This window comes from Taudactylus pleione, unplaced genomic scaffold (genome assembly GCF_031769625.1).
Source record: "Taudactylus pleione unplaced genomic scaffold, aTauple2 ptg000202l, whole genome shotgun sequence".
Classification (NCBI taxonomy): domain Eukaryota; kingdom Metazoa; phylum Chordata; class Amphibia; order Anura; family Myobatrachidae; genus Taudactylus; species Taudactylus pleione.
The window spans coordinates 6409448-6427273 of NW_028284604.1; the positions used below are offsets into that span (position 1 = coordinate 6409448).

At 44.2% G+C, this 17826-nt stretch overlaps 1 protein-coding gene across 2 annotated transcripts in view; it reads left to right on the forward strand.

Annotated features, from left to right (window-relative positions):
* Positions 1-17826, forward strand: part of CAMK4 (calcium/calmodulin dependent protein kinase IV) — a 284083-nt gene that overhangs the window by 34536 nt on the left and 231721 nt on the right. The window contains exon 1 of one of the 2 annotated variants that reach the window (XM_088477682.1): positions 3167-4114. The exons of the other annotated variant lie outside the window; for it this stretch is intronic. Within the exon in view, the coding sequence (XP_088333808.1) occupies positions 3939-4114 (176 nt within the window). The 5' untranslated portion in view covers positions 3167-3938. Of the gene's footprint in view, positions 1-3166; positions 4115-17826 lie in introns of those variants that run through there. 2 annotated transcript variants of the gene reach the window in all.

A 17826-nucleotide genomic window follows, 5' to 3' on the forward strand; every position in this document is an offset into this window, starting at 1 on the left:
TCCAATTTTTGTTAATGGCGACCAGGTCGGCGGTAAGCGGCGCTGTCGAATGCAGGCAGCCATGGGCCCCTGCACTACAGCGGGCCCCGGTGCAAGGCACCGGCTGCACCGCCGCTAGTTCCGCCCCTGGTTAGGCACTAAGGAGGGAGGGTTAGGGTTAGGCACCGGCGAGGAAGAGGATAGGGTTAGGCACTAAGGGGGAGGTTAGGTTTAGACACCGGGGAGGAAGGGTTAGGGGTAAGGGTTAGTATAACCTTACTTACTGAAGGGAGTTGGGATTCTGTCGGGATGCCGCTGTTGGTATTCTGACGAGCAGCATCCCCCCTGCCGGGATCCCATACCCAATCCGTATTGGAGGCATTGATGTGTAGCATAATTATGAATTGGGGATACAGCTGTGTGGCATATAATGAATTTGTGGCACAGATTTGTGGCATATTATGAGTTGGGGCAGTGTCATGAGGCACTGTATGATTTTTTGGGATCTGCTGGGTGGCATAATAGTGGGGACATTTCTATACAGTATATTATGAATTTGGGACACTGCTGTGTTGCATATTATAAATTGGGGTCACTAATGTGTGGCATATCATGAATTGGAAAGAGCAGGGGCAGTGGGTGAAATGTTGCCTATGGCACCCAGAAACCTTGCAAAGGCCCTGAGAGCAGAGCATACCTGCCTACCATCCTGGAAAGCAGTGACTTGTGGTGAAGTCAATGGCTGGGAAGAAACACAGTTTATATATCAAAATTCTGGAGCATGACAGGGAGTAAGATAGGGAGTGGGAGTATGACAGGGGAGGTTCTGCCTCTCCTGCCTACCCTGACCGCACGACCGTACTGGAAAATCCAGAAGACTTGCTTCGGCTGCCCGAGAAAGTAGACCAGCTTTCCGGATCTGCCCACTTCCCCGGAGAAGTAGGCAGTCCAGGAGCACTGTGGTGACATTGGCATTTAGGAGTACTACTGACTACGGGGCACTGGCATGAAGGGGCACTGTGGGGGACAATGTCACAAAGCTGCAATTGGAGCAATTTTTAATGAAACAAAGAGGAAATATTTTTCTTTTAATAAAGGTATTAACTATAAACATAGTTGGATGGAGAGAGTGAAGAGGGTGCTCCAGAAATTCTAACACAATGATGTAAAAGAATATAGGATGCTCATATATTACTAGAATACCCCTGAAGGACACTCATTTTGAGTAGGTGCCTCAGCTACCTCTCCAGCACTCTCTGGGCCTGATTCAGACCTGGTCGCAAGCGCTGAGCGCTCGCAACCGGGTCGATTGTGGCCCAGAGCGCATGCGCACGACGGAGCTGGCTCCGTAGTGCGCATGCGCGAGACCCGGATAGCGACGGGCAATCCGTCACTCCGCGTCTCGTACCAAAGGGGGCGTGTTGTCGATGTTGAGTGACCGCATGCCCCCTTTGGTGGGCGGGTAGGGGGAGTGGCTGCCCAGACGGAGGCGTTCCCATGTGAACGCCTCCGTTTGGGGCTGGTCCCACTGACATCACTCGTGATGTCAGTGGGAGAGATTTTGTTAGAGCCAAAGGGTCTCGTTGCAAGCCTGATGGTCGCGATGGTCTTGACCATCGCGACATCTTCCTGGACGCTCGCTATAGCTGTGGATGGTCACCCACAGCTATGCGTGCGGCCAGGAGGCCGTTCTAAAAAGAAAAAAGACCGGCCCTGATTCAGAGCGAGCGCTCTGTCAGAGCGTCCGGCTCTGAATTAGGGCCTCTGTCCACACACTGGATGACTCGCAAAAGATGCAATGTCGTCAACCATTTCCCTTGAACTCCCTGGGCAACTCACCGGCACTCCTGGACAGACGATATCTTGCTAAACTGTGCAATTTGAGTAACGACCTATCGTGCGTCCTTAACCATTTCCAGCGCATCGTTAAGGAGATTGACAGATCTTACCTGCTGTAGGTAAAGGGGCCCACACACTGGACAGACGATTTTAGGCACGATTTGCACGAAAATGATGCATTGGAATGATGCATTGTTTAAAAATGTGCAAATCGTGCAGTTTCCAGGAAGGATAGCGTTCCTATGCGAGGTAGCGCAAGTCGTTTGTCGTATCTTTAGATCTTACCTACAGCAGGTAAAATCTGGAATTAAAAGTCCCCAAATGTCCTATGTTAATTACATGCTGGTACTTGCAGTTTCATAATATCCATCGAGACACAAATTGTCTTCCTACTATACTATACATATTGTGATAGGAATGTGTGAGCCAGTGTAAAGGGACCCACACACTAGATGATTTTAGGCTCAATTTGCATGAAAACGATGCATGGGAACGACACATCATTTAAAAACGTGCAAATCGTGCAGCTTCCAGGAACAATAACGATTTGATGCATGGTCCCATGGGTCGTTTGTCCTTAACGATGCACTGGAAATCGTTAAGGACAGACGATTGGTCGTTCGTCACATTGCACAGTTTAGCAAGATATCGTCTGTCCAGGAGTGCCGGTGAGTAGCCCGGGGAGTTCAAGGGAAATCGTTGACGACATCGCATCTTTTGCGAGTCGTCCAGTGTGTAGGCAACAAGATACGACAAACGACCCATGGGACCATGCATCAAATCGTTATCGTTCCTGGAAGCTGCACGATTTGCACGTTTTTAAACAATATATTGTTCCCATGCATTGTTTTCGTGCAAATTATGCTTAAAATCGTCTAGTGTGTGGGTCCCTTTACACTGGCTCACACATTCCTATTACAATATGTATAGTACAGTAGGAAAACAATTTGTGTCTCAATGGATATTATGAAACTGCAAGTACCAGCATGACATTAACATAGGACATGTGGAGATTTTTAATTCCACAACAGCTGGACACCACAGATTGCATAAACCCAATAGATAATTATCACATGCATCCATAGCAGTAGTTTACCCAATTACAGCAATCCCTCCCTGATGTCACCCTCGTGACCTGTGCAGTTACACAGCTGGAGGACTAACACAGTTGCAGTACTACTGGCATAGAGTTGCAGCAGGACTGTCCTACAGCTGCAGAGGACTGTCACTCAGTAGCAGGAGTACTGTCACACGGCCCATGGAGGACTATCACACAGCTGCAGGACTGTCACACAGTTGCAAGAGAACGGTCACACAGCTGCAGGGGATCATTCACACGGCTGGAGGATTATCACACAGCTGCAGGACTGTCACACAGTAGCAGGAGAACGGACACAGCTGCAGGACTGTCACACAGTTGCAAGAGAACGGTCACACAGCTGCAGAGGGACAGTCACACGGCTGGAGGACTGTCGCACAGCTGTAGGAATATCACACGGTATTATCACACAGAGCTGGAAGGCTGTCACACAGCTGGAGTACTATTACACAGAGCTGGAGGACTGTCACACAGCTGGAGGAATATCACACAGAGCTGGAAGGCTGTCACACAGCTGTAGGAATATCACACAGGGACACATCTGTCTGCCACCCTCAGCACCAGTCTGTGTACTTACTCAGCAGCAGGTTGCACTGAGCAGGGTTGCGATGGCAGCGCTACAACTAAACAAACTCCAAGTGTGCCTATAAATACCTCGTCTCCCCGCACTGCCGCCAGCCCGTGTTCCGTGCACAGCTGGCAGCCGCTTGGGTGGTTAGAGGTAACACAAGAACAATAAGGACGAAGAGATAGCCCTCCCTGTGGGCATTTCCCCGGCTGCCCTTCTACTGCGTGAACCTCGGTCTGCAAAGGGCTCGTCCGAGAGAGGGCACCGTGTGCCAGTCCCCACCAGCAGCAGGGTCTCCGCATATCGGAGGGACCTGGGCACACGCAGACCCTGCCTCCTTCTCCTGCAGCCGCTCCATTGGCTGCGATCTCTGCTCCAGTGAGTGAGGCTCAGTGCTGAGTGCTTCCATCTCATCATTCCCCCTCTGGCAGCCCTGTCCTCCGCCGCCCCGACATGCTGAAAGTCACTCTGCCTTCCTCGTCCTCGTCTTCCTCCTCGTCTTCCACAGCGTCCTCCTCCACCTCCTCCTCCTCGTCCAGGTCCGGCAGTGCTGCGCCCGATTACTGGATCGATGGCTCCAACAAGGACACCTTGGCCCATTACTACGAGCTGGAGTCCGAACTGGGACGGTAAGGAGAGGGCATCCCTCCTGCAGTCATATGAATATCCCTATGCAGCGATGCTCCCTTTCCCTGCACACACCGCCGGTACACAGCATATACATACATCTGCTGCTACATGGTGAATGGGCAAAGTTGTCATCACGATTATGGGAATCACCATAGGTAGAGAGAAGGGATCGCACGCCCTGGTGTTGATGATGATAATAACATATATTTATATATTCTCTCTCTCTCTCTCTCTCTCTCTCTCTCTCTCTCTCTCTCTCTCTCTCTCTCTCTCTCTCTCTCGTATTCTCATTCACAGCACATCCTAGGACAGCCAGCGAGGGACGGGTCTTATCTGCTGCTGCCCAGGAGCTGCAGTGCACCTGTTATTCAGCTATTAGACCTGCTCACTAGGGAATGTTACATTATATTGTGCTTGGCTGTAGGCTAGGGAATCTGTGTGATGCTCTAATAACACTGCTCCCTATTATACCGTATTTACAGCACTGTACATACATGTCATTATGTTGTATTTCTAACCCTCTGTAAGCCTAGCACAGCAAGTGGATGGTGGGTTTAGGCTTGTTGCCCCCTGTTGGAGATAAGATGATGGTATCTCCACCTTTTTAGGTCACTATATTTACACTTTGCCTGCTGTGGAACAATGGAAGTAGCACATCTGCCAGTCATTTCTCCATCTGGGTTATATGCTCAAATGAAATAGTGTTATTTATTTATTTATTTATTTATTTAAACTCTGCCTTCACCATGGAATACACATAATTCACCTTTGTGCAAAAGCAATAATGTAATTTTCATTTTTGAGACATCTAGCTCATATATATATATAAGTAAAGCAAGTGCGGCACTCAGAGGGTTTAGTATGCAAAAGAAGGATTTCATTCATGTGGTATGACATGAATTTTCAATGTTCTAATGGAAATTCGTGAGTCACAATTTGTGTTTTATTTACTATTTGTGTATGTAATAACCTGTGTTGTTGTCACAAATACTTCACATGCTGACTAAATACTAGTTATCCTCAACAATATTGATGCTGGTGGTGGTTATTGTATTGCTGGCATGTGATGACATAGTAGTGTGACAGGCTGGCATCTGAATGATTATAATGTAATGTCCTGATGCTGTAAATGAAAACAGGATACATTAGCTTTGGGAAATTGTTAGAATAACAGGAAAATAACATTAAACTCAACTTCATCATAGTTCTGTTGCACAATATCAAATCATCTTTCTGTGCTTTGCTTGTTTGAATGGAAATACTATTGCAAATGTTGTGTGACATTTTCTTCTTCCTCAAACCTGTTACAGAAAAAATATAAGTAAGTAAAGTGAAAGTTGGTCCTATATGAAAGAACACTAAGGTGAATCCCAATGGCAGTAATGGCCGGGGCCACATCACATTGCTGCCACCTCAGAGGATGCGCAAAAACCAGATGGTTTTGTATGGCCAATAATGCTCTGCAGGTATTTCTTAAACTAGGATTGCCACCCAAATATCGCTACACAGACAGTGACGGCCATCTTGATGCTCTAAAACTAAACTAAAATTATTTATTATCTGCTGATAATCACGGCAATAAGAAATTATGTATCATGTACTATCATACACATCCAGGGACAGGAGCGCCTACTCCAATCAGAGACCGTCGCTTCAATACGGAAAAGTAAAGTGATCGCTAATATGACTACTTTACTTTATCATTCTGGTTCCACACACAGGGCCTCATTCAGAGGCGGTCGGAGGACGCAAGCGTTCGCTCAGAAACTGGGCAGCCACTTGCATCCTGACCGCCCGTCTCTGTTGCGGTCGTTAGGCTGTGGGTTAACACCCACAGCTCTAACGACCGCTCGGGTGATGGTCACGATGGTCAGAGACCATCGCGACCATCGCGACCATCGGGGCTTACGACGAGACCCTAGGGTAGGGTCTCACTTGTCGTAAGCCCCGGAGAGTTTCTGGCTCTGTCAGAGCCGGAAGCTCTCCACTGACATCACTAGTGATGTCAGTGGGGCCTCCCCCAAACGGCAGGTGTTCCCATGGGAACGCCTCTGTTTGGGCTGTCACCCCCCCGGCCCGCCTTCCAAACGGGGCGAGCTGTCAATCAACATCGACAGCTCGCCCCCTTTGGAAAGAGACCCGCTACGACCGGCGCTGTCGGTCGTAGCGGGTCTCATGCATGCGCACGAGGGAGCCGGCTCCCTCGTGAGCATGCGCACTGGCAAAACATCGAGGCGGCCGTGCGGTCGTAGACCGTACGGCCGCCTCTGAATGACCCCCATAGTGCTTGTGCATGAGATTCTACAGATCTCTCTCCTGGTAAATTGTGTCATCTGTAACCCATAGTCTACAATATCTAAATTCATCTTGCATTCTGGAACTTTGTAGATCTGATAAATAGCAGCCCCTATAGAAGCCTGCAGCTATTGTGTTTGGGAAAGATCCCAGTTGCTGGTAGCCAGAGTGGTGAACACAGGATAGAGAGCCTCATTTATCAATGAGAGATATTCTTGTTAGCATCCGTTACTAATCTTAAATGAGCTCCAACCAGCTCCTAACTGTAATTTTTCAAACACATGACAGTTAGGAGCTGGTTGGTTGGAGCACCATTTAAGATTAGTAACGAGTGATAACAAGAATATCACTCGTTGATAAATGAGACCCAAAGTTAGATTCAAAGCCAAGCAATGTAGACCTGGTTGTCAGATGAGGCTAAGGCCCCCATGTATTAATGATCGCAATGCGATCTGGGCATGACATTACCGCTCATGGTTGCATTGCAAGATGCAATCCTATCATCGGAATGTATCATCCAGCACATGCAGGTACAGGGGCAGAGTCTCTGACAGGACCCCGTCTCTGCGATGTGCCTGGAGAGCTGCCGGGCCTGCTGTGCATGCACAGTCCCACTGACTGCACATGTACAGACGCCATTGCCAGAGGGGGTTCCGGAGGAACCCTCCATCAGCTAATTATGCGCAGTGTAGCCCATAGGCTACAGCGGGTAACACCATCTTCAATACCCGGAATGCATCGCATTCCAGATGTTGGTAAATTTGGCAGGATCATATCCCTCATAGACACCTATGGGGGCTACAGCTGCCAGTGGAAATGGAGGGATCGCAGCAGGTATCGGAGATATATCCGGGGAACTTAATATTTTGCGGTTAACCCCCGAAAACAGGTGGTATAGCCGCAAATATAGAATGATAAATGGGCCCCTAAGGGTCTAGGTCCAGATGGTCAATCAGCAAGGCAAAGCAGCAGAAACAGCAAGACTGACTAGAGTGCAAAGTCACCACAATCAGATAGCCAGAGCTGTCACAGGGCGCAGAAAATCCCTATTATGGCGCTGTTTGGGTATATACCCCCAGATTACAGGAGATTGGTTGTAGTCAGGAAGTGGGTGGAGAGATGCTCCATGCAAATTCATAATGCACATGTACTGACACACAACTCTTGTCGTGGTGTACCCGGTAATTGCCCTGCTCCCATGCCCACAGGACCTGGAATCATCCTGGAGAGTCTATCTATGTGTGTCTCTCTTGCCTGAGGATATTTGTTGCAGAGACTCCCCAGCTGCTTCCTAGCATTTCTTTTATTATCATCTTTTTATCATATATCTGGTATTGGCTGGAGCAGGGTTGGAATAGTAGAAGGTGCAGGGGAATGTAGCACAAATTATACCTGCACAGTGAAATCTTATGTTGCATTGCCTTCAGTCTACTGTGATTCCAACAATTCTATATATTAAAGTAGGCCTCCTTGAAGCCTTTATGACTCTTATAATGATTTTTTATTTGTTTGGCCACTGATTCAAGTGCCGAGTGGGTGATGTAAAGGCACTACGCCAGCACTAGGCAACCTCATACCCATTAGGGGCTATATTGGGTAACCTTCAAAAGGCTCCTTCATTGCATTGCATTTTGTTTCAGTATTAAGTTTCAAAAATACACTTAATCATTGAAAGAGACACCTATTTGTAATAACAGATCAGCAGGCATGTTACACATGTGGTAAAAGCTGTAATATATCTGACAATCAGGCATCATGGAATTGTAGTTCGCAGGTGAAGGCTCGGAAGGTAGCACCAGGGTCTCTTGTTGACAATCACTGCACAGCTCTCCTATTAAAGTCTGCATGTAACCAGTGTGATGGGAAAGCCTGTTTTTCTGTACTGCTCTTCTACTGCACAAAGCAATGTTATTATCCACTTTCATGTATTATTATATATAGTACTAGTATCATTACCCGTCAATCACTGGGTCGCTAGATATTGTGCCCGGCTCTGCCAAACTTCAACCATCCCATTCCCATCTCTGTCCCCGTGTGTCACTCTCTCTTTCTCTCTCGCTGTCTCTCTCTTTACCTCTGTTTCTGGCTCTCCAGGGGGGAGAGCAGGAGGAGATGGCATGCGGAGAGGGAGGAGGAGCCAGGGCCATAACTAGGGGTGTGCAACATCTGCTGCCGCACAGAGTGTAGGGCCCTGGGTGTGGCACCTTTGCTGCCCAACGACCCTTGCTACTGCCTAACAGGCTGCCTGGAACAGCACCCTGCAGCCCGTATTGCTGCTACAGTGCTGCCTGAAACGTCCTTTGGATGCACCAGACAGGCATACTGCAGTCTGTGCAGCCACTTGGGGCATCCTCAGGACACTACGGGCAGTGCTGCATGTCCCAGTGCTGGCGGCCCCGCCCTCCTCTGTGAGACATCCTGCACTCATGACGATGAGAGTGTGCAGTCTCTGTATACTGCTCGATCACAGGTGTAATCACCAGCCAAGCCAACAATACAAAATATTTGTAAGCTATAGGGATATATGCCAGTTTTAGGATCCTTGTTCCCCAATGTGACGTGAACCCAGAGCCGTAACTAGACTTTTTGGTGCCCTGTGCCAGAAAGCACATTGGCGCCCCCCTCATTTTTCAGAAGGACATAATGCACCCCAAAAAGGGCCATGGCTTCATGAGGAAGGACCATAGAAGAGATAGGAGAGGCCAGAAGATGCTGGGGATGAATAAGAGGAAGCTACAAGCAAGGATGATAATAAACAGAAATTTGACAGGCCCAAACAGCGCCCCCTGACCTGTGGTGCCCTGTGTGATGGCACCGGCCGCACTACCCTAGCTACGGCCCTGTGTGAACCGTATTCCCCTCTGCTGCTGTCAATTAATACTGGTACAGTTTTAAAAACTTCTGTCAGTTTGGCTTGAATATAATAAATTCACTTGAGCATACGTATTGGAGAAATGGTACACTGTCTGAAGTTTACAATGTATATTGCTTGATTGATATTGGTTGCTATGCCTTTAATATATATTGAATTTCATAGAGAATTGTAGAAATGAGAATTACTTTTTTTTTTTATGGATGTTTGCTTAAAAAAATATAAAACCACATTGACTTAGAACCATCGATAAGAAAATAGAGGAGTCAGGAAAGGTTAATATTGGGTAAGCACAGCAAAGGCATAGCTCTTCTCAGGCTCAAATCCTAGCTATGGCCAGTGATGTATCGTATATTGTGTGGTTATGTAATGTGAGAAGTGTCATTTTTATTAACTGAAGATCACTACCTAGAAAATACGGCACTTTTTCTTAGCCGCATTCTCTCTTGCTGGCTCAGTTTTACGGCAGCAAGTTTGCAAGTATTAAGGGGTCTATGTACTAAGCCTTGGACAGAGATAAAGGGGACAGAGATAAAGTACCAACCAATCAGTTCCTAACTGTCACTTTACAGACTGTTCAAAAAATGACAGTTAGGAGCTGATTGGTTGATACTTTATCTCTCTCCACGGCTTAGTACATAGACCCCTAAGAATGATGTGTCATCTAGAAGTACAATGATTAATACCCCTTTCAGAGTTAAGATCCAGGAAATTGCTGGGTCGGGTCTATCAACCCGGCAAATTCCCAGGTCTCAACACGACCCTGGTAAAAAGCAGGGTCGTGGACCCGAGACTTTTTCCCGGGTTGTTTGCATTCACACATAGCAAAAACCCAGGTTGATGTGCGTTCACATGCAAAAAAACAGGTTCCTCAGTCCATGCATGCTCCCAAATGAAGTTTTTCTTCAAGTAAATTTTAAATTGAAACAAGTTCACAAAATTATCTGATATGTTTGAGTATTGTTACATTCATTAGAACTCAGCTTGTGTCAGATATATGCAGTCATTTTGACACATTAATTATCTACTTTATTTCACTTGTGGAGCATATAGTAAAATTGTGTTACTTTTTCATTTTCTAGTTGCAATGCTAGAATTTGGCCTAGTTGCAATACTAGAATTTGGCCTAGTTGCAATGCTAGAATTTGGCCTAGTTGCAATACTAGAATTTGGCCTAGTTGCAATGCTAGAATTTGGCCTAGTTGCAATGCTAGAATTTGGCCTAGTTGCAATACTAGAATTTTGCCTAGTTGCAATGCTAGAATTTGGCCTAGTTGCAATGCTAGAACATGCGCTTCTTGATAAGCACTTATTGGAAGTGGGCTTAGAAAAAAACGATGATTTACTTTCTTAATTCATATGTGATGTTTTTTCTTCTGCTTTGAAGTGATGCAAATCACATTTTCTAGGGAATAAATTACAGAAATTAACATGGAGTACAAAATATAAGCATAATATTTGGCAAATAATTCTGTTTGCTGTTGTAAGAATAATTTTTAGTATTTAGGAGCAGTGAAGCATCGATACTTGTCTCAGGTCCCTGCATTGATTGTCCATACTTTGCTCGCAGCTTGACCTGCACCATACCACTATAAGTGTAGGTAAATTACTACTAATCATTCCATTGACTACAATAACATGACTGAAAATCCATACACATGCACTACGTCACACGAAAACACTCATTACAAATTATCACTGAATAGATAAACTGAACACTGAATATCAGCTGAAATACTGTAGCTCAGTCAGGAGTGTGAGACTGAAAATCTTAAGTCCTCTGCTGAATATCCAGGTTGCAGTTAATAATATACATTCTACAGCACTGATTCCCCGTTCTGCCAATCTGACTTGATCCACAATCCGATCCATGAGTTGGTGGCCAATGATGATCAGTGACCCATCAGTGGATCAGGGAAATTCAACATGTAAGAAATTCCCTACTCGCCAATTCTGATCATTTTCGGATCGGGATTGGGGCATCTAGATTTTTCAACATGTCAAATATCCCCGATTTCCCGACCCTGCCGTCGGCACAATTGGGAATTGTGCCAATCAGTCGCAGCTGTATTGGCTCCATAAGGTAAAGACATGTCTGGGTAGGTCCAATAATGTGTCAAAGGGGCCGGATAACTTCACGGACATATTCAGAAATATGTAAAATCAAGACACATTCAAAGACATAGTACAAAATGAATATTTCACACTGAAGGAACTGGTTGGAAAACTTGTACAAGGAAGTACAGAAACACATGATAAAAAAGATGGAGGAAAAGCTAGGATACAGAAAGCAAACCTACCAGAAAGAGATTGAGAAGAAACAAGTTAGTGGTCTCAGACATAAGTGACGTGTGGTGAGGTAAATGGCTGGGGAGGCACTGTCTAGTATCAGCACCATATTTATAGATACATATATGAACCCAAGAGTTCATGTGGGCATTATACAAAGCTGCAGCAGTATAGGGTGCTGGAAATTTGGTGAGTTTTGATCAGGGATGTGCGGAAAAGCTAGACAGGGGAGGCAGTGCCTCATCTGCCATACACTTCTTACTCCAGAGTTTTTCACTATAAAAATGATTAAAATAATACAAAGAAGAAACTTATAATATTTTCTTTAAATTGTTCTTATTATTTTTATTTTTAACTTTGGAGTATACAGGACAGGAAAGGCATTGCCTCACCAGACCTCATATCACTGTCAGTCATTGACTCTCAATGGTAGGCAAATCTTGTGTCCAATGATAGTATAAAACATAATTTGACAGTTATAGATATAAAAATATGTTTGATGTGCTGGGCTAGGAATAGAGACAGGCTCGCCCATGGCAACAATTTTAATCAGCAAGTACCGCAAAATTTGGAAGTCAATTAAACAGCTGTATAAGATACAAGTTTTTCAACAAACTGTTTGTAATCAGCCACAAATGAACATTTTACCTGCACTATAAAGACGATATTGTGGGATTACTTTATTTCATAAAGCGTAATAGGTTGACATTATACAGTAAGTAGCATATTGTCCTTTGTGTGGTGGTCCTGAGCACAGTAACTCTCTAGTATACAGCACCACAGTACTAGAGTCTGTTCAATTGTCAGTAATTACACTGATGCCCGGAGCATCCTGAGGATGCTCCGGGGAGCTGTAAGGGCAGTGGTGTGACCATCTGAAGCGTCCTAAGGACGCTCCAGACGGCACCGCTGCATAGATTCTGGCTGCAAGGGTGCCATTCCAGAAAACCTACAAAAGTCACTTGTAGGTATGTACTTGCGTTGGCACAGAACGTATAAATGGGAGCTTGGGAAGATATATAGTGACTTGCTGCTGTGCTCCTGGTCGTGTAGGACAGAAGAAATGACCTGACTGTAACTCCACTTCCAGCTATTCTTCCCGTCCGTACTGTCCTTAGCTCACTGCAAACTTACATTCCCCGCACTCGTCAGTGCTAAATGGTACTCACATAAGTCCAGAGATGTGCCGCTTGCGGTTGGCCGCCGTAAGATGCAATTAGGGTGGCTGCTCCATCACTGCTGTGTTTTGGTTGAGAGCAAAATAAGATGCAGTAGCCAGCAAAGTCCCTGGCAATAACAGCAAAGTCCAGACCTATTGAAGTCATAGGCCCAATGTTGTCCTATTAAAATAATATAAAATTGAAACAATTCTGCCAACCCAGAAGTAAAGTACAAATCTTACAAAAATCATTCTATTGTAAAATAATATAATAGTATATAGGTGCAGGAATTACAAAGCATGACAAATTCTTTCTGGGACAAGTAAACTGTACTTGTAGAATTTGCCGAAGGTTATTTCATAAGCGGCAGGAATTAGAGCAATCTGTAATGTTTCTACCTTTCCAATATAAATCACGCAGCGTTATTTTTAGAGGGTCAGCAGATACTAGATCTGCTTTTCCAATTCATCTTCCAGTCGGAATGTGGCATCTATAAAATATATATGGCTTTTGTACAGAATCCTGGAAATCAAAAATCAGATAATAGATTATCAGTGGACAGAGTGTATATCTGAAAGGTTGTACATTTTTTTTTATCTTTGATTTATCACCAGATCAAAAACTTTTCACTAGTAAAACAAGCCTAAATGCTAAGATAAGAGTTGTAGAAACCTCCCCCCTACGTAGTATTCATATGATTGATCAATCTGTTAATTCAAACAATAAATTAGAAATGATGCGCATTGTGTAATCAGATCTGTTTTTCAATTCCCTATTATAATAACTAAGGTGGTTCTGAAGCCAACAGCTCATATTGTTAACATGGGAAAAATACACCAGTGTGGTCAATACTGGATATTAATGATACTATTTGTTAGGTACAAATTGTCACCAAATAATATATATTTTGTAATTGTCACCTAAAGAATATTTATTTTCTAAAGACTTTATACAGTTTTTAAGCGGACATTCATGAGTTATCATAAAACACAACTTCAAGACACAATTCTTTTTGTGGACATTATTCTGTATTCTTATTGCATCATACATGGGAATGACTATTACTTTTCTTTATGAGTGAGTTAAAAAAATATATATATATTTATCCAGAGTTTTGTAGTAAAGCTTTAAGGATATTAAAAATTAAGATATGTACCTTTTTGTAAATATAATCAAATATGTATACCCCATTGTGAATATTGCTGTATGAAAGTTTGCTATTGTTACTGGGGAAATGAAGGTAATGGCTGCCTTGTTTATAGAAATGCCCCGATTCTAACGACGCTCGCCAGTCTGATAAAACAGGTGGTAAGGTAAATAGATTTTTGAAAAGGAATCATATTTGACACAGAGCTTGATTCAGAGATGGTACGCAAACCCGATGGTTTACGTACATCTCCGATGGTGTGAGATCTGGGCATGTGCAATATCGTTCTGCGAGATTGCACGCAGTGCCCTCAAGTGCAGCATGATTGACATGCTGCGGCTGTTTGGAGCCATGGATGGGACGGTGTTGGCAGCGTTCTAGGAAACAGGAGGTGTCCACCCCGTCTGCGTCTTCCGTCGCAGCTTCAATGGCCCCGGCAGTGTGAAAACACAACTAAGGGTTACTAAGATGGGCGATGTTCACGCAGATGATCCAATGCTGTGTCTTTGGTCGCAGCAGTAGAACGCAGAATCTGGTAGGCGTCATTTACACAAGATGCACCCTGTGGCATTACTATATTATTGCACAGCTGCTGTTTACATGGGAGCTCATTCAGACCTGCTCGCAAGATGCGGCCGCTCACTGGCAAAAAGGGGACGGATATTCAAATTCCACGCTCGCACTGCGTGGCGTAAGGACGTCCTCTATGTCTTAGCGAGCTACGGCACTGAGCGCTCGCTAGTGTATAAAGACGCCCCTTTTCCCCTCGCAACACACGTCATCTCCTGGAATTGTTGGATTAATCAGTAACATCGAGAGCCATGGGAGCTGCTCGCATCCCTTGAGGTAGCCTTACCCCGCCACAAGCACTGCAATCAGTGCTGGCTGAAATACATGAAGGTGACATGTACAATGACGCTACTTTGCTAATTATGCACGCCCTTTAAACTGCGTTTTGTCAGCCTGACACGCCTGCATCCGCAACACCACTCCCCCGTTTACAAGCACTTCCCCTGTTACCACGCACAAATGGCACTCTCTGTCACTCAAAGTAGCGGGAAGTCTGTGTACTATGAGCGCACGATGCCCCATTGCTGAGACTGCCTTGCGCACTGCAAATTATAAGCATGCGCACTGAGCAACAATCGCCCGGCAGCGAGCGATCTCGCCTTAGCGAACGGCTCTGAATCGGGTCCATGGTGTACACGGCGGCTGTGCAATAGCGTACAACTGTGAATCAGACCCACAGTGTTTATCAGATGTTTACGTCCCTCAGACTAAGTATATAACACAGACAGTTGTAGTTTTATAACATAATACTATTATTAATGTGATGATGATGATGATGATTATTAACATTTATTTATATTAGCTGTTATACATTCTATATTGTATTAGAAAACAAAGTCAAAATAAAACTATTGAATACTTAATAAAATAGCGAATGATAACAACACTTCTTTTGTTTATACACAGAAACTTATATTATTCAATTGAAAAGAACAATTAAATTTTCCACCTCCCATGTAGCGCCCACTTGCCCCATCCCTGGTGGTGCCCTCTTGCACCCATTAGATATGCCGGGGCTGATAATATGCATTCCTTGTCTGGTGATTTTATAGATTCTGTTAACCTATGGATTTTTTTTGAAGACCGACAGTGACAAATGTTCCCTTATTTTATAATAATATCTGTTTCTACTATTGCTCAAGTTTCAGCGCTTGAAAGGACATTTTGTTCCACATACATATTCTGAAACCTAGTCAGGAAGGCACATTTAGAATGACATTTAAAATGAGGTTCACAGGGGTAGGATTCATAAATCATTGTAAAATGTGTACAGTGTATGGATCAAGGAGTGTTGAATTAATGAAACTTTAATGTTAGCGTTGTGTACTATAGTTACCTATCTCATTCTGCAACATTTTAATTTAGCATCAAATATTCTTAAATGTGAACCTGTAAAGAATTGTGAATGTGTATAGGCAATAAATAAAGATATGAATTCTGCTCAGCTCTCCAGGGATACTGGCTGGCAGCAGTAAACCTATCCAGTGCTTATGCATATGTGTCTCCTGGCTTTGCCAATTCATAAATGCACAGTGGCCCAGTTCCACATTCAAGGAAAACAAGGTTACATTAAACAAAATCAGCATAAAATATTTTTCTATGAAAAAAAATATTTTTTTCTGCTGCCTGCTATCATCAAACTGAGATGGCAATAGCTATAAAAGGATTGTGGCGGCACACGTACGTACCACTGCAATTCTTCTCATATAGACCTCCCCATACATTTTTGTCAGTGGTACTGTAACCATTTAGCAGAAGGGATAAGCCCAATAAATGGTTTATCTGCTGTTAATAAATAAGTATTTTATTGTAATACTCGTTTTAAATATATACACTTGCTATTGCATTATTTTCTAGTAAAGAAAAAGTCCATAAAACAAAATTGTCTGATACATCACAGTTCAGAGGCTCAAATCCATCACTTTATGCTGTTACCCTCAAGACACAATCCGATCCGTGTCAACACACCCAGTACACTCCTACAATAGGTACATTCGGGCAGCACTATTATTATCACCAATATATGAAGTAGAGTAGTCTACCCAACATCACACCGGGGATACTGAGCTAATATACATGAGCATAACTTTGTTCTAAACAGTGTAGGATTTCCAGATTGTCCTTTCAAGACACACCAGTACTACGGCAAAATACGGGTACTTTAGAGAGATGTGGTAAATGCATACTGTATATAGCAACGTTATTTGCTGGACTTCATGATAGTACATAGGACTATTAATGACAGACAAGAGCTACCGTTCTACCTTAAGGTGGGAGCAATAGTTATTCCTGACAGGTGGGAGCTATAGTTACTCCGGACAAGTGAGGAACAGGTTTATAGTATACCATAAGGTGGAAGCAGTTATTCCTGACAGGTGGGAGTTACAGTTACTTCTGACAAGTGAGAAACAGGTATTATACCATAAGGTGGAAGCAACAGTTATCCCTGACAGGTGGGAGCTATAGTCACTCCGGACAAGTCAAAGACAGGTGTTATACCATAAGATGGGAGCAACAGTTTTTCCTGACATGTGGGAGTTACAGTTACTCCTGACAAGTGAGAAACAGGTATTATACCATAAGGTGGGAGCTACAGTTATCCCTAACAGGTGGGAGCTACAGTTATTCCTGACATGTGGGAGCTACAGTTATTCCTGACAAGTAGGAGCTACAGTTACTTCTGACACGTGAGAGACAGGTGTTATACATTAAGGTGGGAGCTACAGTTATTTTTGACAGTTGGGAGCCAGAGATATACCTTACAGATGGGAGCTAGAATTTGTCCAGACAGGTGGGAGCCTGAATTATTCCTGACAGGGGAGCTAGAATTATTTCTGACATGTGAGACCAAGAGTTATACATTACAGATGGGAGCTACAGTTATTCCTGACAAGTGAGAGCTTAAAAAAATTCTGAGTTATACCTGACAGGTGAAAGCCAGAGATATACCTCACACATTGGACTTAGAGTTATTCCTGACAGGTGAGAAGCAGAGTTATGCCTTACAGATGGGAGCTACAGTTATTCCTGATAGGTGGGAGCTACAGTTATTTTGACAGGTGGGGGTCAGAGTTATTCTCTACAGGTGGGAGCTAGAGTTATTCCTGACAGGTGAGAGCCAGTGATAATCCTTACATGTGAGAGCTTCAATTATTCCTTGCAGGTGATAGCTAGAGTTATTCCTGGAGGTGATAGCTAGAGTTATTCCTGGAGGTGATAGCTAGAGTTATTCCTTGCAGGTGATAGCTAGAGTTATTCCTTGCAGGTGATAGCTAGAGTTATTCCTGGAGGTGATAGCTAGAGTTATTCCTTGCAGGTGATAGCTAGAGTTATTCCTGGAGGTGATAGCTAGAGTTATTCCTTGCAGGTGATAGCTAG